This window comes from Diadema antillarum, unplaced genomic scaffold (genome assembly GCF_040938485.1).
Source record: "Diadema antillarum isolate AM-2024a unplaced genomic scaffold, OU_Dant_1.0 seq00000547_RagTag, whole genome shotgun sequence".
Classification (NCBI taxonomy): Eukaryota; Metazoa; Echinodermata; class Echinoidea; order Diadematoida; family Diadematidae; genus Diadema; species Diadema antillarum.
Window position 1 is genome coordinate 1,675,477 of NW_027271493.1, and position 22,503 is coordinate 1,697,979.

The window sequence follows — 22,503 nt, forward strand, 5'->3', positions numbered from 1 at the left end:
TTCATGAATTCCCCAAAAATTCTCGGATCATTACCAAAAGTTAATCGTTTGTTACTTGTGTCATTCTCGACCTTTCCTGCAAGTTTCATCCCAATCCGTTAACTGCTTTTTGAGTTATTTTGCACACGGACAAACTAACTAACAAACGAACGAACAAACGAATGAACGAACACACAAACCAACGGTTACGACAACGAAACCTCTTCCCTTGGCGGAGGTAATAATCCTCAGAAACAAGGAGGCAGATAGATACCTTATAGTAGTTGTAGAAGAAGAAGAAGAAGAAGAGTTCTCATGACAGTGTTGCTATTTGCGATTGAGAAACACAGCCACGGCATTAGACGTAGTTGTTATCTCTTTTCAGGAGAACAATGAGCAATTTCCTAGTCTGAAGACAGTGTACATTGCATCACGTTAAGAGAAGCAATATATATATATTTTGCATGTTCTTAACCTGTTGAGGAGAAATCCTGAGTATACTTGGGCAAGTGTCTACAGGAAATGCGTGTTGTAGCAAAATCAGTCAACCTCAACGGGTTAATTTGTGAACAACAGTCAACACAAAAATTCTGTGAAAATGTAGATACCATGATATACATATTATATGCAGTATTTCGTAATCTTGCAGGGGGAAGGATTGACAATGATTTCAGAAGAATTTTTGGGTGATTTCCTATCGATTTGTTCTTGTTTTCGCATTTATCTAGCACGTCAAATTCTTTTTATGACATTGAATGGGCAGATTTTCTTCCCGTTGATTATTCTGGTTTTGTTTTATTTTGAGATTTATTGTGTTAAGTATCAAAATTAGATATAGCACTATCCATACTGTGACTATTCACTCATTTTTTCATTTGTTTTATTTTCATTTTTTTTTTTGATTGGTAGGTGTGAAACATCACTGGTTTTTCAGTCTCTTGGACTTCTTTTCTTTTTCTTTTTTGTATTTTCATTGTGATTGGGTAGTATAATTCAGTTTATAAGACACACCAGGGTAAAATGTCACCCAAGCACTTGATGGTTAAGAGATGCAACAGAAAAGGGAAGAGGGAAAAAGGTAGTATATCTTTACATGCATAAAAAGGCTTGTAAGATACAATGCGTATCTCACAGATAAAGATTCCGTAGCACTGTTTGTTGGCATAGAATTCAAAGAGTGCTTAAAAACTGACGACAGTTCATTGTCATCAAGGGGTTAGACTCTAATTTCTCCTGGATGTAGGTCTGTAATCCAATACCACAACCCTCCATCGACCCTTGTAGGATGCCATGTACAGATTTCATTTCAATTTCTTGTGAAATGTATAAACTATCATCACAACATCTGATGGGGTATTTGACCCAACAGCCAATGCTGTGTCAAAATTTTATGTCCTCTCTTAGTAGATACTCATAAAAGAAAATGATTGCAGTGTTCAGGTGGAGTTCTAAAAAAATGGAAGTGAATTAAAAAAAGATATATATTAATATCTTACATTTATAAGATCAATTTCTGTGAAAGAAGAAAAACAATAAAGAAAGAAATAGGCCACGGCATTCCACTAAAGAAAAATGTATTTCAGATTGATTCATTTTATGGGAAAAAAAACTTTTTGCTGGGCTGTTGGGCCAGATACAGTATTCCCCCCCCCCCCCCCCCCCCCCCCCCCCATGGAATTCCCAGGAATTGAAATAAATATCAGGGTACATGTACATTTGAAAAGCTGCACTGAGTTATGAACTCTGGATGCAAGGTGAAGTGGAAGGTAGAAAGAAACCTCGACTTATTTTTTTTCTCTCATTAAACCCCATGACCTGTCCCACTACATTGGCTCCATAGCTTGAAAGAATGCCAGTGGAATCAGAAAGGAGCAGAGGGACGATGTTTCTTGTCATTCAATTTCATGTCATATTTGCATTAACTCAGAAATGAGATCATTGTACATCATTAAATTGGCAACTCTAAATTTCACTGTTTCTCACACCTTAAAGAAAGTTTGGTTGGTAAATTGGCAGCTCTGAATTTCACTGTTATTTTATCTCACTTAAAAGAAAGATTAGTTTGCAAAATGGCAACTCTCAATTTCACTGTTTATTTCATATTAAAGCAAGATTAGTCGGCAAATTGACAACTCAGTTTCCTGTTAATCTCACATTTACAGAATGATTTGGTGGAACTGTATAAAATCATTCAATCTGCTCAAAATCAGACAGAATTATTCCCAACTTTGCTAATCTGAGAGAGAGAGAGAGAGAGAGAGAGAGAGATGGAGAGAGAGGAATTTGTGTCACCAAGTTAAAAAAAAAAGTGATTGTACATATTCACCAAGTTAAGAACATTCGAATAATCTACAATTGAAGAAGAACAAAACAAAAAATCAAATATGAACAACAAAGACCTCATATAACTTTTTTTTTGTTTATCTTACAAAGCATTCACAATGAAATTAATGATGTTAATAAGAAAGTGTAACACTAAACCACAGAAATGTGATGTATTGATATCAGTTTGATTATACCACATGGTAACTTCGGTCGAGGGAATCACATTTCAAGACATTCTAGGACTCTGAATATGGACAAGAGGAAGCAGAGATATAAAACATTTGAGTATATGAATATAAGAATGACCCAAGTCCATGGAAGACCATTTCAAGTAAACTAAGAAAAACTTCATATCTTTTTTATTTGTCCAATAATATTCCATTTAACTGTGATGGGAAGGCAACATTGTATATATTATTATGACAATTAACATTTACAATAATTGTGGAGAGGCCATTTTGTGTTGTGGACTTGGGTCGTTCTTTGATTCATATGGACTTGGGTCGTTCTTTGATTCATATACATGATATTCTGCTATAGAGATGAGAGAAGGATGAGAGAGGGCGCTATTATATGAATGTAAGAATGACCCAAGTCCTTCATTATTACATTAATATAAGATTTAACTCATTCATTTCAGGCACTTCCGGGGGTAATTAGGATTTATCATTTATACACAAGATGAGTCCATGCATAAGCTACAATTTCTCATGTCAAACTGAATTTGGCCAAAAATTGGACTTGGGTCGTTCTTATATTCAGGTCTTCATTTCTTTTCTGTAACAAACACCAAATGTTTTGTTTTTGTTGTTTTTTTTTTTCATCCCTTGGCAAATCCCTATGTTGTCGAATCTTTTGTGTTTGTTTTTATTTTTGCCAGCATTGTTTCTGTCTTTATTATGGTACGAACAGGACAGGTGGCATGTACTATCGACTAAATGTTATTATCGACAGATACACATGTAATCATGCATTCCATGGGCTAGTTTAGTGAAACATGGCAAAGAGCTAAAAGCCCACCTGTCATTTTGCCCAAGGGGGCAGCCATTAAAAACTTGCTATTGGAACAAGTAAAAACGTGAATGGATATCTGCCCATGCACAGTCTTGAGCGTTTGGCCACATGCCTGTTCAAGGAAGCAATGACAAGTACATGTATCTTTTCTGATGCCCTGTGTGACCTGAATGAAGTTACCATCATGTCATACCATTTTCGCTTGCCCTTCTATTTTCCTCAACCAAGCAACTTCACATTAAAGAGACCTCGTAGAGTGAACTTTGATGAATTCATCAAAAAAAAAAAAAATGATTTCCTGTTTTTGATGCCAAACTCTGCTATAAACTATGAATTATTCTATCTTTGTGTGGTGTGCTTTGATGGGCACCACACATTTTCCACAAGAAGGACAAATAATCGTAACATTTTACGACATTGTTTGCACAGTGAAGGTGAACGGAAGGGCAAAAGACTCGAAATGAAACAAATGATAGCAACTCTAAACCAACAAAGTTCCACGCCCAGAAAGCTATTAAACAGAACAAAACAAGGGCGGGTACACTTTACAAAGTTCAAACACACTTCATCATGCATGGTATGATTTCTCATTACGGGTATTAAAGAGGAAGTGAGCTTGCAGGCAGAATATTAAATGTGAAGTGTGTATGTGTGTGTGTGTGTGTGTGTGTGTGTGTGTGAATGTTCCAGCTTTAACATTGTCAGGAAATGGCGACCCATGCCTGGTTACACCTGCCTGCCCACTGGAATAGAATTGATGGAGTGATGTTGATTTTGATATGAGAGGGGAAAATGTTACAGGAAGTCATGCAAAGGGCATTTCGGTAGTCAGCAGCATTTATTGACGAAGCTTTGAACATCACTATGCTAATCGATTCATAGGCATGCGTCTGTGATGCATGGCGTGCCTAGCTGGGTGATAATATTTTTTATTGAGCCATTCGTGGTGCTGAGTGAATTCAAATTCTAAGAGAACATGTCGAGGGGATGACATAACAGAAAATGGTGTACTTTCACCCTTGTTTCTCCCTCGCTCAATCTCTCTCCTTGCGTGCGTACTTCCTGCAATAATAAAAGAGTCTCAAAGTTTAATGTTTGCAAACAATCCCCAAATGACTGCACAGCGGCACCACCCATCCATATTTTCACAGCAAAATGTGTCGTTTGTATTACGAATGAGAAAACTGATGCCAAGCAGCGATATTGCTGGTAACTGTTAACCTCCATAAAAAAAAAAAAAAAAAAAAAAAAAAAAAATTATCATCTTTTATTTATCCCACATTGAAGAGAGGATTTTTCTTGCTGGTGTCTAGACAAGATTGTTGAATATCTCCGAGAACATTGCCTCTCTTTTGGGTGCAGTGGTGACGATATTTGCCGGGAAAACCTTCGATTTTTCAAGCGAGCGTTCCCTCGATTATCTTAAAGGTCCAGTTTACCTTTGGGAGTAGTGATTTCAAAAATTTTCAAGATATCACATTTGATGCATATGTGTAGGTCTGTTATATCAAAAAAACATCCTACCATATGAAATGTTTGCAATAAAGGCTAAAATATGAGGAGATATCAGTGTTTTTCTCAATAAACCGTAACTGTAAACGGTTTAATCTGGAAACATTTCTATTATAACTATTGTTCACATTTTATGCGTTTAACAACACTTAACATCGATTATACGGAGTCAAATTTTTACAGTGGTTGTTTCTTATTGCCCTTACATTTTAGAACTATTTTGAAGCACTAATGCTGGGTTTTTGTTTTATCTGCAAATGGTAAATTATGCCTTTAATGCCTATGCCTGTGTTGGTGCAAAGGGATGAATGAAGGGGCAGATTTCACCAAAACCAATTTACAAAACGTCTTAGTGACAGAAGAGAACAGTGGTTTTTGTTCGTTTGTTGGTTTATTAGTGAGACTAAGAGAGCATACAATTGTAATTTTTTTGTTATTTTGCTTTGTTTTGGTTTTGGTGTTTGTTTGTTTGTTTGTTTTTTTGCCTTGCTGAGTGTTTTTTTTTTGTTTTGTTTTATTGTTGTTGTTCCAGACAAACTCACTGCCAGTTAGGAAATGTGCTGGTAAACAAACAAACAAACAAATTAAGTAACTAACTATTTTAAACTAACTGTATACTAACTAGCGAAAACAAACATTCATACATTAAAAACAAACAAACATTCTTACTAGTAAAAAAAGAAAAGAAAATCAATGCAACAGCACTACCAGCTTACACCACAGATGCTAGATTTTCTATATATATAATAGATTTTTTTTGTTTGTCATGCATGCTATGTTGCACTGTCTACTTGTTTATGTCATATTTTTCCCCATTTGTTGCCATAATAGGCATCAATGCCTCTCATAATATATCAGCAATATGCTGGTATCATTACACAAGCCAACTGAATTTGTTTGTTGTTGTTGTTTTTTTTTTCTTTCATTTGTCAGATTGCAATAGCTATTGTTAATTGTAAAAGCCATACGTCAAAAAAAGAAAGAAAAAGAAATGTATTCTTTTAACCCTTTCCTGTGCCAATGAGTAAAGTGTGTGCAACTTTCACACTTACCTGTGAACATGAGATTAATCTGGCATGCCAAGGTTTAAAGGGGAAAAAAGACTTCAAGAGTGAAAAGTACTAGGTGTTACAAAAAACATTCCCACTTTTGATCCTTTATAGTTAAAAAACTATGTATCAGATAACACTAACATTGATATGAGCAATAACTGAATAGTGTACATTTTTTTCAATTTGGAGGTAATTTGAAAATGAAAGCATGATTCAGTTTTGTTAAATTCAACATTAATTTTCCAGTTAGGTTTCAATTTTGCTCTATTTTCAACCCTCTGTACAAAACTTCAACTTTGCACAGGGGGTTATTGGTGTGTATAGGAGTGTTTTGTTGATACCCAGACAATGGTCCTGGACAATGGCCAGGATTGGAATGCTCTATTACATATTCATGAGGAATTCCACTATCACAACTAGTCTTTATTCATTCTGAAATACGGTGTATGCAAGCACATGGAAATATGTGCTCACTTTTTTCATGTGCATGCATTTCATCCTGTGTCATGAATTCAGACTAGCAGTGCTCAGGGCAATCCACATGAATAATTAATAAAGCATTCATGTGCATTGCAGCAGAGCTCTGAACAGGTGGTATCCATGTCCATTGTTCAGGGTCATTGTAAGTACACACTCACATACACACATACACATCATTGGTTCCTGTGTTAAGTTCAAGTTTTGTACAGAGGGTTAATATTTTTGCTCAAAATCTGGAACCTAACATTGAAATAAATCATTGATTTCAAGAAACTAATATAGGCTTTCATATTCAAATCACCTCCAACTAAATTGTACACTATTCAGCTATTACTCATATCAATGACAGTTTTATCTGATACATAGGTTTTTTTTTTCACTATTAAGAATCAAAAGTGGGAAATGTTTTTTGTAACACCTAGTATTTTCCATAGACATCGTAGAATAGCTACACAATCATGTACACGTAAATCAAACTCGGAGATAAATTTGGAGATGCAGTAGAAAGAATTGTCATCCTGCCACTGTGAGAATTTTATGTGATTCGTCTTCCATCTGTCCTTTTTTTTTTTTTTATTAGACATCATTAATATGAATGGTCATGTGAGAGAGAGAGCTCACTGTGGTATAAGCCTTTATTTTGCCATACTTAGCACTTATTTCCCCTTTTAAAGGCAGTGTCTAAAATTTGGGATTTTAAGTGCACGTCATGTGTATGGTACAAGAGCCTGATAACATCACAAAAACAACAAACAAACAAACAAACAAACAAAACAATGCAACACACACACAAGATAAACAAGTTCTCGGTCCTTACAAATTTCTAAACTGTGCTCTTCAGTTGTACAGGATTTCTTCAACTTTCCCTAAATGATTAGAAAACGTATTGATAGCTGAAGGCAGTTACAACACTGGCATTATTGAAAACAAAACTTTTTAAGCCTTTTTATTTTAGTCGTGCAGAAGAGTAGGCATTGATAAGGACAGCAGACCGATATGAAACACCATAGCAACCATCTAAAGAGAAACATATAAATAAATGTTAGAAACGAACAGATGCACACAACACCTCCAAAGAAGGACAGACAGACAGACAGACAGACAGACAGACAGACAGACAGACAGACACAAATGAAGTTTTGTCTTAAGAGTCTTGGGTGATTCCTGTGAGGAGATTCACCTTGTGCTGCAGCTTGGTTGTCTTTCTATTAAAGCTACGGCTGCTCCAATCGTTAAATTTCAAGGTGAATTCACAGAACAACTCACAGTCTGTTGGTAGTGAAACCATTAACTTACTTCCGTGGGCATCGATTCTGAAGAGAGAACTAAGAAGGGAACGGGGGATATATTATACTCGTAGGTGTTAGTGTCCCAGTAAAACAGGTTGGTATACATTCTAATGCCATTTATGAAACATATTTCACCTTTCGCTGTTTGACCGTTCGTTCATTTGTGTGTGGGGGTTTTTTGTTTGTTTGTTTGTTTGTGTGGGTTTTTTATGCCTCCGCCACGAAGTGGTGCCAAAGGCATTATGTTTTCGGGTTGTCCGTCCGTCCGTCCGTCCTTCCGTCCGTCCGTCCGTCCGTCCGTCCGTCTTTCCGTCCGTCCGTAATGAATTTTGTGGACAAGGTAACTATCAAAAGCTGTTGAGGTATCCTGATGAAACTTGGCATGTATGTGTATTAGGGGGTGAAGTTGTGCCTATCAACTTTTGGGTGCACGTGCTCAAGGTCAAAGGTCAAAAGGTCAAGGTCAAATACATAAAATTTCACTATTTCCACCATATCTATGCAATGCCTGAAGATATTTTCTTGAAACTTAGTGTATACATGTATTACCCAATTTAGATTCTCTGGTGAAAGTTTGGGTCATGAGGTCAAAGGTCAAAGGTCAAAAGGTCGAGTAAAAGTATTAAAACTTCTTTTTTTTCTCTGTAAATTGGAAAATTGTTCAAGGTATCTTCATGGAACATAGTATATATACATGTACTGACTGGCAGTGATTATCTAGAGAATGTAGGGTTCATGGGGTCAAAGGTCAGGGGTCAAAGGTCAAGTGCAATACTTCAAAATTTTACTATTTCCCTCATGTTCATGCAATGCCAGCAGGATTAGTATTTTTATTTTTTTTTACACTTGGTGTATGCATGTGTAACCTAATAGAAATTCTCTGGAGAGTTTTTTTTTCTTTTTCTTTTTTTATTGCCTCAAAGGTCAAAAGATCAAAGATCAAGTGAAAGTGCTGAACTAACTTTTTCCTCCATATCTCGGAAGTGGCTCAATTTATCGTGAAACCTACTGCATATCTATGCATGTTCTACCTGAAAGTGATTATCTTATGAATTTTAGGGTCTAAGGCCAGATGAACATGGTAACAATTTACTATTCAGTACAGAAATTGCACTTTTTCTCCATACCGGTACCATGAAAATTACTCAATGCATAAATGTATGAATGGGTCAAAGTCAAGTTAAAGTCCTTAAATCCTCAAATACATGCTCTCCTATTCATCCAATTAAACCAAGTTCAAGGAAGGTGAACATTCAACACATTTCTGACAAACTTGTCATTTCAATATTTTGCCAGTTTTGTGAAAATGTAGTCACACATTGTCCACATGGACTATCTAGACCTATTAGGGGAATCATGCATTATGGCGGAGGCATACCAGTCGCCATAGCGACATTTCTAGTTTTTGTTTTTGTTTTTGTTTTTGTTTTGTTTTGTTTTGTTTTTGTTTTTGTTTTGTTTTTGTCCCCGCCGAACGAGTTCGAGCAGGGGACTATGAAACGGGCTCCGTACGTGTGTGTGTCCGTGTGTCCGTGTGTCCGTCCGTCCGTCCGTCCGTCCGTGTGTCCGTCCGTGTGTGCGTCCGTGTGTGATCAAAACGTTCAAAATGCTACTCCTTCGCCATTTCTAACCCAATTTTGATTCTGTTTGCTTTATATGATAGCACTACATGGGAGCTTTGAAACTTCTATACAGAATTTCAATTGTGACCTTTGACCTTGACCTTTGACCTATATTGTACATTTTGCTTCAAAATGCTACTCCTTCGCCATTTCTAACCCGATTTTGATTCCGTTTGCTTTATATGATGGCACTAGGTGAGGGCTTCAAAACTTCTACACAGAATTTTGAGCTTTGACTTCTTTGACCTTTGACCTTGATTTTTTACCTATATTGTACATTTTGCTACAAAATGCTACTCCTTCGCCATTTGTAACCCGATTTCAATTCCGTTTGCTTTAAGTGATGGCACTAGGTGAGGGCTTCAAAACTTCTACACAGAATTTTGACCTTTGACTTCTTTGACCTTTGACCTTGATTTTTGACCTATATTGCACATTGCCTACAAAATGCTACTCCTTCGCCATTTCTAACCCGATTTTGATTCCGTTTGCTTTATGTGATGGCACTAGGTGAGGGCTTCAAAACTTCTACACAGAATTTTGACCTTTGACTTCTTTGACCTTTGACCTTGATTTTTGACCTATATTGTACATTTTGCTACAAAATGCTACTCCTTTGCCATTTGTAACCCGATTTCAATTCCGTTTGCTTTAAGTGATGGCACTAGGTGAGGGCTTCAAAACTTCTACACAGAATTTTGACCTTTGACTTCTTTGACCTTTGACCTTGATTTTTGACCTATATTGCACATTGCCTACAAAATGCTACTCCTTCGCCATTTCTAACCCGATTTCGATTCCGTTTGCTTTATGTGATGGCACTAGGTGAGGGCTTCAAAACTTCTACATAGAATTTTGACCTTTGACTTCTTTGACCTTTGACCTTCATCTTTTTACCTATATTGTGCATATTGCTACTAAATGCTACTTCCGGCGGGGACATATATTACGCACCGCGTAATTTCTACTTTTCCTTGTTTTTTTTTTTTTTTTTTTTTGGGGGGGGGGGGTTATTTTCACTCATTTTGTTATTATGAACTTCTCAAGTCTGAGAAAGAAGAAACTAATTATAAGTCTACAAGTGCGAGACCTGTGCTGGGCTCGATGAATGGCGCCCTCTGTTGTTTCTCAAGTATGGCTGTCACACCACGAAATCGTCGCAGACTTCTTGATTATTGCAAAATGTATGGACTGCGTAAGCGATGTGCTTTTTTAAAGGCAGCGTAAAAATTGCAGTGCCACTTCTTTTTCAAATATATTCAACGCCAGTCCACGAGAAGGGTAAACAAAATGTCAAATATGAAACCGTCACGCTAAGCTTTTCACAGGCATGGAAACCTTTTTTACAGTTTCATGTCATTTGACGGTATAATTGTCACCCACTTCAGCTGGAAATATTCACGAAGATGCCTGGAATGTGACAAAAATTTCGTTACGTGTGATACATCACAGTAGGAGAATCGAACCACGAGACAGGCTGACGGCGTTTATTCTATCGGAAGTGGCTAATATTTGAAATTTTAATTGCGATGGATTTGGTTTTTTTTTTTTTTTTTTTTTTTTTTTTGATAGAGTAAGAACTACGTGGAACAGCGTGTTTTCTGGAGTATTGGAGACGACTTGGATATGTGGCAGCTCTCTTCATGCTTGTCTTGCCAATTATTTATCTTCTTCTCTCTCTCTCTCTGTCTCTTTGTGCGGTCTGTGTACTTCCTTCACTCTGCCGAAATGTCAATCCTGTCTTGTGATGTTGATTCCGTTTGTTTGTATCGTGAGAGCGCGTCGGATTGAAAACCTGAGAAGTCACAATATTTTAGCAATAGGTGTTTTGTTTTGTTTTGTTTTTGTTTTTGTTTTTTTCCAGTTGACATGTCTTTGAAATTTCCATTGTCTTTATCTATCTCGCCCCTGACGGAATTAAATTCACTATTCAAATCAAAATGCGCTACTTTAGTAAGTTTTCATGGTGGTGAAAATGATAAGAAAGTGTTTACAGTGATTATGATAGCAATGCAATGATGGCGATATTCGTGAATAACTAAATAGAGGAATTGATGATAAATGGTTTTGTCTGTGGTATTGCTATTGCTATTATTATCATGAATTGATGTAAACATATGATGATAACACATTACTTCTCTATAATCTGCAATGATGATAGTATTCATCATTATCAAAAATCAACATGCATCTGTGGACGCATTACATACTATCCGTAGTGCAAATTTGTCGAAGTGTTTGCAAAGTACAGAAACCGCAATGTATGCATTACGAGATTATTTTGTAAGATACAAAATAATGTGTTCTGTTAACTGACTCTGTGTCCCATCCCCCCCACCTCCAACACCTCTTCTCTTTGCGGCGTTGTCAAGGTGCAACATCATCATGAACGTGTTCGAGGACGCGCACAAGGTGACCTTGTCCGAGGGGGAAACGTGTGAAAAGTGCGAAGCGTCCATTCTCAACGTAAACTTTAACAAGGTGAGTGCAGAGCCGACGGGAACATTACTACAGTGCACTCCGTTACGACGGACACGGTTATAACGAAACTCTCAAAGTTACGAAATAGAATTCATTTCCTGAAATTATTGTCTGTATACAGGATATATATATGTGTTTATATTCTTTATTGTTAGCCCATCACGGACGTTCCGGTAAATCGGAAGAATACTGCCGTTTCCGAGGAGTTCGTTGTAACGGGAGTTACCTGTACCAATATTGCCCCGGAAGGATAGTGGGTCCTCGTGCGGTTTTTGCCCTTGTGGTTTAAATACCTTGCCCCCTTTTGTCCGAGTGTCATTATTTTATCAACAGTTGAATGTAGGGCCGCTCATGTTATTGTAGCATGTTTGTGTGGTTGAAAAAAAATATATAGAAATAGAAACATTTCTCGTCAAAGCTAACAAGGATGGTGGAAACGCAGAAAGACGCATGATGAAAGAGCGTAAGATGATGGTGACGACAGTGTTTATCATGTGGATGATGGTGGTGATGCTGGTAGTGATGATGCTGTTGATGATGTTGGTGGTGATGTTGATGGTGACAGTGATGATGCTGATGTTGGTGATGGTGCTGATGAAAATGGTAGTTGATGGTGATGATGGTGATTGTGATGATGATGGCGATAGTGGTGGTTAATGATGGTGATGATGGTGATGATAATGATGGTTGATGATGATGATGATGATAATGGTGATGATGGTGATGATGGTGATGGTGGTAGTGATGATGATGATGATAATGATAATGATGGTTAATGATGATGTTGGTGGTGACCATTGTCAAATGCATTGAAACAACTGCAAGGAGGAAAAGCCGGAAGGATTCAAAATCCAGTGGCACCATAAAATGTATGACGTCATGTCTAGAGGAGAATAAAACGACAAAAGAGAATTATTACCAGAAAACAGGTGTTCTTTAGTATGAAACAGAAAGATAAAGTAACACATCAGCAGAAAAGTTTGGAGAAATCACGGGCAACAAAACAAATAAAAGAGCAAGTCAGGCGGAGATAGATGATTGCGAGAAATAAGGAAAGACGGAAATGATAAGAATGAGACGAAACGAAAAACAATATTTTGTGATCCCATTCCTGAAGGCTAGAATTGACAAACAGCGAAACGAACAATATGAATGTGACCTCTTGAGAAAGATCAAGCGAATAAGATGTCTTTGGTAAAAGTCTGCTCTAAGTTGGAATGGTGTGGAGTGACGGTGACCATTTGCAACATTTCGAGATTAGTAGAAATGTATCTCGAAATATGAGATAAAATGTTGGAGTCCGCGGTAAGGTTGCAGTATGTGTGTGTGCGTGTGATAACGCGTAATTATCACTTTCCGTAACGCGAACTTTTTTAATCACGAAAGGTTGCCAGCTACATGACAGTATATCGGCCTGTAATGACCGGTCTATAAAGGTGCACACGTGTTGGATGTCTACCAATGTAATGTGAAGGTTATCAGGGGCGGATCCAGGAATTTCATAAGGGGATTGGGGGGGGGGGCACCTTTACAAAATTGAAGGGGCCACAGGCCCCCCCCCCCCATTTTTTTGTCTTTGTCTTTTTTTGGGGTCTTTTTTTGTTGTTGAAAAAAAAAATAAGAGGGGGGCGCCCGGTTTGGATTCGCCAGTGGTTATGGTTGGTTTCATTGTCTCAAAAGAAGCAGGGAATTCTGTACGTGTCCGTGGTGAAGGTGGCCACGTCCTATATTATTTCATTAAGGTTGAGTTATTGAAGGGGAAAGATTAGATTTATAAGGACAAAAGGAGTTTCAGCTACTGTGATGAAATAGCGGCAGTTGTGCATTTTCATTGTGTATGTTCGCGTTGTTGTGTGGGAGGGTGCATGAGTGTGTGTGTGTCGTAGTTATAGGGCATGCACGTGTGTGCGTTTGATCTATGAATGCATGGATGTGTTTGTGTGTGCGTCATATAGGTTCATCAGCGCACTGTGGGCATTAATTTTGGTGAGTTGGCGCCAATTTTCGCAATAGGCGGAATTATTTGGCCTGACTAATCCTCCCCCTCGATATCAATATGTCACTGTGTCGCCACTCCGTCTTGGTGGCTGCCCCGCCCCGTCCCGTCGGCGGCCGAAACAAGTATGAGATTGGTGCCCACGGCGGTATAGCGGCCAATAAGGGGTAACGAAAACACCGAAGTGGGTCACTCGGCGTGAAATCACACCTTGGGTTATTTACGGGCATGGATCCAAACGACTCCAGCCTGATTTAAGCGATTTTTCCTCCCAGAAAACCCAAATGAGAGAAAACTCGAATATGGTAAGTGTGTGGACATGTTATGGGAAAGTGTATTCTTTAAGTGTGCCTGAGTGCTTGGTGGACTTTTTCTTCAATCTCACTCAATGTTTATTTCTGGTTTGACGTAAGGACCTGTCAAATAAATAGAACGCTTGACGATCTTAAACTGACTCACCGGTAAGGTGAAAGCGAAACGCGTTGTTAAAGGCATAATTTACTATTTGCATATGAAACAAAACCCCAGCATTAGTGCCTTTAAATAGTTCTAAAATGTGAGTTAGGGATAGAAACAACTACTGTAAGAATTTGAATCCGTTCACTCGATGTTAAGTGTTGTTAAAATCACAAGATGTGAACAATAGTTATTATAGAAATGTTTCCAGATTAAACCGTCTACAGTTACGGTTCATTGAGAAAAGCATTGATTTCTCCTTATATTTCAGGCTTTATTGCAAAAATTTTATATGGTACGATGTTTTGTGATACAACAGACCTACACATATGCATCAAATGTGATATCTTGAACATTTTTTTTTTTTGAAATCACTGCTCCCAAAGGTAAACAGGACCTTTAAGATGGATTCTTGCAGGAAATCTCTCCCCATTGTTTTTTTCATGCGTGTCAGACATATTTCGTATCTTCGTTATTTTCAGTCCAGTTTATCAATCCTTTAACTATGTGTCTTTTAATTTCAATTAAATCATATCTGGGGGGCGTTTCATAAAGCTGTTCGTAAAGTTACGAACAACTTACGAGCGACTGGTGATCAGTTCTGATGTGCTATACTTATCAGAATTTCCATAATTTACCACAAGAACCAATCACCAGTCGCTCGTAAGTCGTTCGTAACTTTACGAACAGCTTTATGAAACACCCCCCGGTCCTCTAACTCTTAAACGCCAAGCCAGTGAAGTGTCTTCAAGAAACACTTCTTGTCGTCTACATAAGATATGAACATGGTGCGTTTGGATTCGTGGATATTAAACGTGAAGTGTAGTCCTCAGAGGAATTGGTCATGGGTCGGACGTACGGAACCAGACTAATTCTGTGAGATCGATGTCTTCTCCCTCTCTCTCTCTCTCTCTCTCTCTCATGCTCTCTCTGTCTCTCTCTCTCTCTCTCTCTCTCTCTCTCTCATAAAGTAGTATATCCTAATACACTTACAAACAGACACGCGCGCTATACACACATTATGAAATACTATATGTAAGTAGAGAAAGAAGAGAATGGACATTTACAGAGTGTGTATCCATGCCGCTCTTGTGTGCATTTGTGTATGCAAGTATAGTCCGATGGAATCGATATTGGCACTTGGAATTATTAAAGCATGCCATGAATCGTGATAATATACCTTTCGAATCACGAAATTCCTCCGCGTATAATTTGGGAAGCTGTATTGTCGATATCCAAGAAAAAAAAAAAACATTATTATCATTATTTTTTAATCGAAATGGTTTAACCTTTGTCCGTTAGGCATCCCGATTATGATAGACCAGTTCGTAATTCCATTTTGCGCATGAGCAGAAAAAAAGAAAGAAATCATTTTTACCAACACGGCATGTTGATTTGTAACTTCACTTTATAGATAAGCATCTGTGATGTAATGAATGTATGTAATCTTTATAAATTGTGCTCGCCAGCACATCCATTTGACAATAAGTCTGGTATTTGGCAATATTAATTAAAGTTTTTCATTTTTCCTTTCTATACATTGAATGCAAGACAGTGTAATTAATGCTTCTCCAAATCTCAACTGACAGACCACTATTAAGTGGAATTAACTGACAGACCACCGACTGTAACTTCATTCTTTGTGTGAACTTGAATTGCATACTTTGTTATCCGTCGAACAAGATCACGCATTATGGCGCTTTATAAACGAGTGAATTGCCTAACCAACTGAGAAATAAAGAAAGGTCATTTGTACCCATATGCACATTTATGAGCTAAATACGAACTGGTTTATTAGATACAAACACGCTCTTCCTGTGTCTATCTCACGTTATCATCCACCTTAAAGGGAACCCAAACCCAAAGAGCAATGTGGATTGAGTGAAAGTTTGTAGCAACATTTACAGTAGAACACATCAATGAAAGTTTGAGGAAAGTCGGACAATCGATGCAAAAGTTATAAATTTTTACAGTTTTGGGGTTGGAATCGCTGGATGAGAAGACAACTTGAGGTTATGGTGTCATGTGTGAACAACAATATGAAGAAAATAGTATAAAGAGAATTCCACAAAAAAAAACAAAAGCACTGTCCATCAACTTGATACTGACATATGTTAAGGGTAGCAATTATTCCCTTCTGCTTTCTGAAAGCGGTTAGTCAAGTGCTCGTTCCTTTTGCTAGAAAAGTAATTTTTTTGTGGAATTTCCTTTATATTTTCTTTATATTGCTGTCCACACATGACATCATAACCTCTAGTAGTCTCCTATCCAGTGGTTTCAACACCAAAGCTTCAAAAATTCATAACTTTTGCATCGGTAGTCCGATTTTGCTCAAATTGTCACTGATGTGTTCTACTAATGTTGGTGCTTTCACTCAATCCACATTTCTCTTTGGGTTTTGGTTTCCTTTATAGCGGAACTCGATCCCCGTCACGTTTCCGCAATGTCTGTCCCCTAGGGTCCCGCGTTCGGCGTGGAGTGTTCTGGTTCCTCGTGGACTCATTGCCAAATGTCCCGTTAACCAGACAACGAGTTGTACAAAATTTACAATGCGGTGGAAGTGTCATTCTTCAAACTCGACAAAGGGACCAAGGGTCCTCTGTTTCATAATACTAGTTAATCAGCTGTCACAGTGAAGCCCGCCTTCTACGGTTATTTCAGTGATATTTCTTCCCCTGTCGGTTTGTCTGTCGATTTCTCTCTATCTCCCTCGCCCCCTTCTCTCTCCTAGTTGTATATCTCTCTCTTTCTTTCATCTCCCTCCTGGATTGAGTACCTGTCTGTCTGTCTGTCTGTCTCCATCTCTCTCTATCTGTATCTCTTAGGTGTCCGTCTATCTACTATGTATCTCTCCTTCCTCTCGTACTTATCTATTCATAATTATGTTTATTTATGAATTAATTAATTGATTTATCTGTTTTGATTTATGTATCTATGCTGTTTAATTTTCTCAGGGTAGACCTTTCAGTTAAAACAAAACAAAAAAAAAAACAACAACACCAAAAGCAAAAATTGATTTACAGTGGGGCCCTGCATAAAAACAACACAAAGTTCATACAAAGTTACATATAAAAATACATATTGGTAGATGTCTGACTATACTTCCCTCGTCCTCACTCTGTCTCACAGGTGTCTGTCCGTCTATCTCTCCTCTTTCTATCCTCTCCCTTCTCTATAGTATCTGTTTGTCTGTTCGTTTGTCTGTCTCTCCGTCTCCGTCTCTCCTGGGTATCTATCTGTTTTATCCCTTTCTTCAATCTCTTTCTCTTTCTCCGTCAAGTCCTCCTCTATCTGTCTGTCCGTCCGCCTGTCCGTCTGTTTCTCTCCTTGTCTCTGATTGATCACAAACTGGAGAGTGATTAGTACCAAAGAGTGTCTTCCACCGAGGCGTTGTATGTGATTGAGGTGCAGTCACAGCCGCTCAATTTGCGCCGCAGGCAGTTTCGGCGAAAATCGTTTTTCCCGTAGGTCAAGAACCGTACACAAGCCAAGCAGCAATGAAAACTGCGAATACATCCCCCTTTGACATGTATAATGTATAGTTGTCGACGAACCGAATATAACAACTGGAGAGAAAGTCGCGTACAGTCTCACGATTTGGACGTCTCCCAAGAGAATGAATTGATAATGTGCTTAAATTAATAAACGCGGGCATTGTGTCCGTCGTGATGACATACGTGTTATTCTGGTTAAATAAGATGAGGCGTAGACGAACTTTTCAACTTAAGGTTGAATTGCCCGAGTGATTTAGACATAATACCTTTTAAAGGGTATTGTTTACTATTGGGAACAGTGATTTTGAAAATGTTCAAGATATCACATTTCATGCACATGTGTAGGTCAGTTGTACCATGTAAAATTTTGCTGTACTGCCTAGAATATAAGGAGATACAAATATCATTATTATTTTCCTCACTCAACCATAACTGTAAACGGTTTAGTCTAGAAACGTTTCTACTTTAAGTATTGTTCATATTTTGTATATTTAACAATACTTAACATTAATTACAGTGATTAAATTGGCTCATTGGCTTTTGTATCCCTAACTCACATGTTCGAACTGTTTTGGAGCACTAAAGCTGGGTTTTTGTATCATCTGCAAATGGTAAATAATGCCTTTAATCATGCAACACACGTATTGTACTTTTCGTATTTGTACACAGCCATTCGTGTCTGGCGTGATTTTCATCGAGATACACCATCATCCTCTAGTCATCCTGTTGTTATCTTGAGTATATCTCTCAAGATTATATATTTGTATATATTGTTTTTCGATGTGTTCTCATTTTGTGCGTACTTTCATCTATTGAGTATTTGTTTTATTGTGTTTTGATTTGTCTTGTCTTGTCCTGCTCAGAACAAGACTCCACTGGAAGGGGGTGAGACCAACCACAAGGGATGCATCTTCTGCGACCCAATCCTCTCGAAGCTGACGGAGGCACAACACGCCACCTTCCGGAGACGCAGGGGCGGTGGCGGGGGCGGTGGTGGACGTGGTCGAGGAGGAAGGGGGCGGGGTCGAGGGAGGGGGCGGGGCCGGGGACGTGGCAAACCAAAGGACAAAATGTCGCAGCTTGCAGCCTATTTTGTTTGATGATGCCGTGCTCCCCCTTCTCTGTCAGTGCCCTTGAGATATGATACAGTTGTTCTTTTTTTTATTTGTATCAAGTTGAAGTCATAGGGCATGCAAATTTAATGAACAATCATTCTTCATACATAATTGATTGAGCTTTGATGGTCCAATATTCTCATATTGAATAATTCAGTCTTGATTTAGCCTCAGGAGTACGTTTGTCAACGTAATGGATCTGTGAACTTCACTACCGTTGTCATGCGAAGTCCCCCCAGATGGTCGTTATCACATTTTGATCCCCCCCCCCCCCCCCCCCCCATCACGCTACGCGTGGTGATAATCGGTTTGGTGGCTATTTTGTCACGAGGGGGTCCTTCCATGTCGTTTCACATGTACACCATTGTCATGGCATTGTGCCAGTGTGATGTTACACATGAGACCATACACCGCTCCGGACGGCGATAACACTAGTGATTGATTTCCGAAAGACGCAAACGGACTCACACCTTTCATTTCATCATAATTTTGGAATGACCTCTCTACTATTAAAACTAGGTGTCGAGTTACTCCACAACACCCAACGCAGTTTGACACGCGGTATCATCGGTCATCCTCCCAGTTCTGTATAATCGTCGTAATGCGATTGGGGCTTCATTCACTACACCCAACACCCAAGTTTGACACACACTGTGTTACACCTCGTGTAAAACACTCTCCTTGGACACCGCACCTGGTTAGTTTGTGTCCGATCCTCTCCCTGTCCGTAATGACGTAATAGAAAGCACGCACACCGTGCGTTTATTATTGCCCTGGGCCCTGTTTCATAAAGCTGTTCGTTACGAACAACTTACGAGCGACTGGTGATCAGTTGTAATGTGCCATACTTATCAGAATTTCCATAATTCAGCACAAGAACTGATCACCAGTCGCTCGTAGGACGTTCGTAACTTTACGAACAGCTTTATGAAACACCCCCTGTTTTGTGTACTCTCATTAAGAAACCTTATTCGCGCAACATGGTGCTATCAAACTGCCGTAAAGTGATCATATTTTATATATACAGCTGTATTTGTTTTCCCTCCCTCTTGTAGGGAAAATCCATGTGTATGGTACATACAGAATAACTCTCGATGTCATTTTGTTCAAGTTTGTAAATTTTATTTCCGCATTTTAGCCCAGTTATGTTGCTGTCAAATCAGAAAGAAATAATCATCAATGTGATTTTAGGGTGAGATTCACGTACGAGAATGTGATTGCTTTGGATTTAAGATTTCATACACGTCCTGTAAACATTACCAGATGACCACATGCGCCGAGAGGGGCCCAATGTGTAGACCACGTCTAGGACAAAAAAGGAAGGAAAAGAAATTTAAAAAAAAAAATGTAGGTGTGAGACGGGCTTCGAACCCGAGGTCTCGTATTTGAACTCGCATGGCCGTATCCACTAGACCACATTCTTCCCCGATGCGCGGAAAGACCGAGTAACGATGCTTTATGATATGCCCTTAATAATATGGAGGTCGCATGGGACACAGTAATCAAGTCTTACTCTATAATTATTGCCTCCGCCAAGGGGGAGGTTATGTTTTCGTTACCTTTGGTTTGTTTGTTACTTCGTTAGTTCGTTTGTTCGTGTGCAAAATAACTCAAGTAGTTAACGGATTGGGATGAAACTTGCAGGAAAGGTTGAAAATGACACAAGTAAGAAATGATTAACTTTTGGTAGTGATCCGAGAATTTTTGGGGAATTTATGAAGGATTTTTGATATTTTGGCAGGTAGGGTCAATGAACTTTGGAGTTCAGGCTGCGCGTATTTGAGGTTTGCGTGCGCGCACTAAAATGCGTGCTCTAGTTTCATAGGTTTCAGCTAGGGCGGGGCGCGCCGTGCAGCTGAGGGTTTATGACGTAACAAAGGCTTCTATATTGGGAAATCGGGCGACTTTCAGCACACAATGCTATAAGTACGTATAGATGGAAATCACTGATATCACTGATACATTGTATCTCTATGGAAGAACAAGATCAATGGTGAAAATGATTTGCATGCTCGGCGGAGGTCTGCGCCCTCAGAGTGCTTTTCTAGTTATATTTAGCGACCATTTTTATTGTACGGTACTTTTTTTCTTTATCATTATTGTTTTAATTTTGTTTTTGTTTTTGGGGGAAGGGTTAGATTAATTCGCTCGAAAAGCTTTGCATCATGTTCTTTTTCTTCTCAAGATTAAACTAGGTGTAGTACAGTCAACCCCACCTAAGTCGACCTTGCACAAGTGGAATTACTCGCTATGTTGAAGTGAAGATCTTCTCCGGTTTCTTCAGATTCGACGTAGGCGGGATTGACTGTACTTAATCACATTTTTTTTTTTTTTTTAATAGGATGGTTTTAACATGTACAATGTATGCATGACCTATTGTAGGTGTTTCTTGTTTGTATACGTTTCAGTTTGTAGCACCGTCTTATCGGCGTGTTCTTGCTCAGCCGATATTATTGCTCCCAAATGCAACCGTATGTTAGTGCCATGATTGCGGAAGGTAGCTTGCACACATACTGCAGCATCGCCAGTGCGATATCCGCAAAGGTGAAACGAATTGACTGCTTGACCAACATATTCAAATTCTGAGCATACCATGTTTATCGAAGGTTGTTCGAAGAAAATTTGATAGCTTTCCAGGTGCCAGGCAGACTTAACAAATAATAAACAATAGGGTTCAAAGTCGTTGAAATTCATGGAGATTGTGCAGGTGGTTGGAAGAGGTCGTTACAGAGACAGAATATGCGTAGATTTGAATGTGTCAGTAAAACCGCCCCCCCCCCCTCCTCCCTCTCTCAAACACACACTCTCTCTCAAGGAAACAAAAGATACACTGCATGTGGAAACGTAATGTCATTGTAAATGATGTACTCTGTGTGTATGTGTGTGTGTACTACGAGGGCATAGCGGACATGTGTTGTAAGTGTGTCAGGATTCCAGGTATATTTCGTCCAATAGGCCTATGTCACAGATGTAATCTCTGGCATCAAAACCCCCCTGTAAGATACACCTTAGGGTGTTTCATAAAGCGCTTGTCGCAGCGGCACATTTCCATTTCATTAAGAACTTGTCACTATAGGGAGCGACAACTATCACTCATTGGATCAAACTGATATACCATTGCTAAGAAGATGTTGATATTTGCGCAGTGTTTGTTTACAGTGAACGTGAAAATAACACCACTGGAGTCCGGAAACTCGAGTAATTCTTGAGTACATTATTTGAATCATGTTCCTACAGTTAGCGTATTTTCATAACATCAAATACATTTATTTTATTCAGTAATCTGAATAGTGTATATTGCTGTAAATTGATATCATGGGCAACAAATCAAAGCAACTTACTGTCAAAATGGGGTAGGCCTCCATTGCCGAGTACTTCGTGCGGTGTCTTCAAACGGCTGTATGCTGTCGCTAAAATTTGTCTTTAGGCCCATCCGCAGTCTTTATCATAGAACATGTATTATGTGTTCTATGACAAGCTGCCACAAGCGTTATGAAACGGAAATTTGTCAATAGTGAAAACTTGTCATCGATAACAAGGACAGTCTGTCACAGGCGCGATTTGCCACAATGACAAATAATGTCCTTACCAACCCAACCCCCCCCCCCCCCCCCCCCCTTCCCGGACCGGCGTAGCAAGTACTTCCGTACCGGAAGCAGTTCCAGAGAGTAAAGTGTATGATGTTAAA

General features: G+C 38.8%; 1 protein-coding gene across 1 annotated transcript in view; it reads left to right on the plus strand.

The window, feature by feature from the left end:
- Positions 1-18,800, plus strand: part of LOC139734797 (DNA topoisomerase 3-beta-1-like) — a 41,131-nt gene extending 22,331 nt beyond the window's left edge. The window contains exons 15-16 of the mRNA XM_071645584.1: positions 11,646-11,754; positions 18,564-18,800. Of these exons, the coding sequence (XP_071501685.1) occupies positions 11,646-11,754; positions 18,564-18,800 (346 nt within the window). The remainder of the gene's footprint in view (positions 1-11,645; positions 11,755-18,563) is intronic.
- The last annotated feature ends 3,703 nt before the right edge of the window (positions 18,801-22,503 follow it).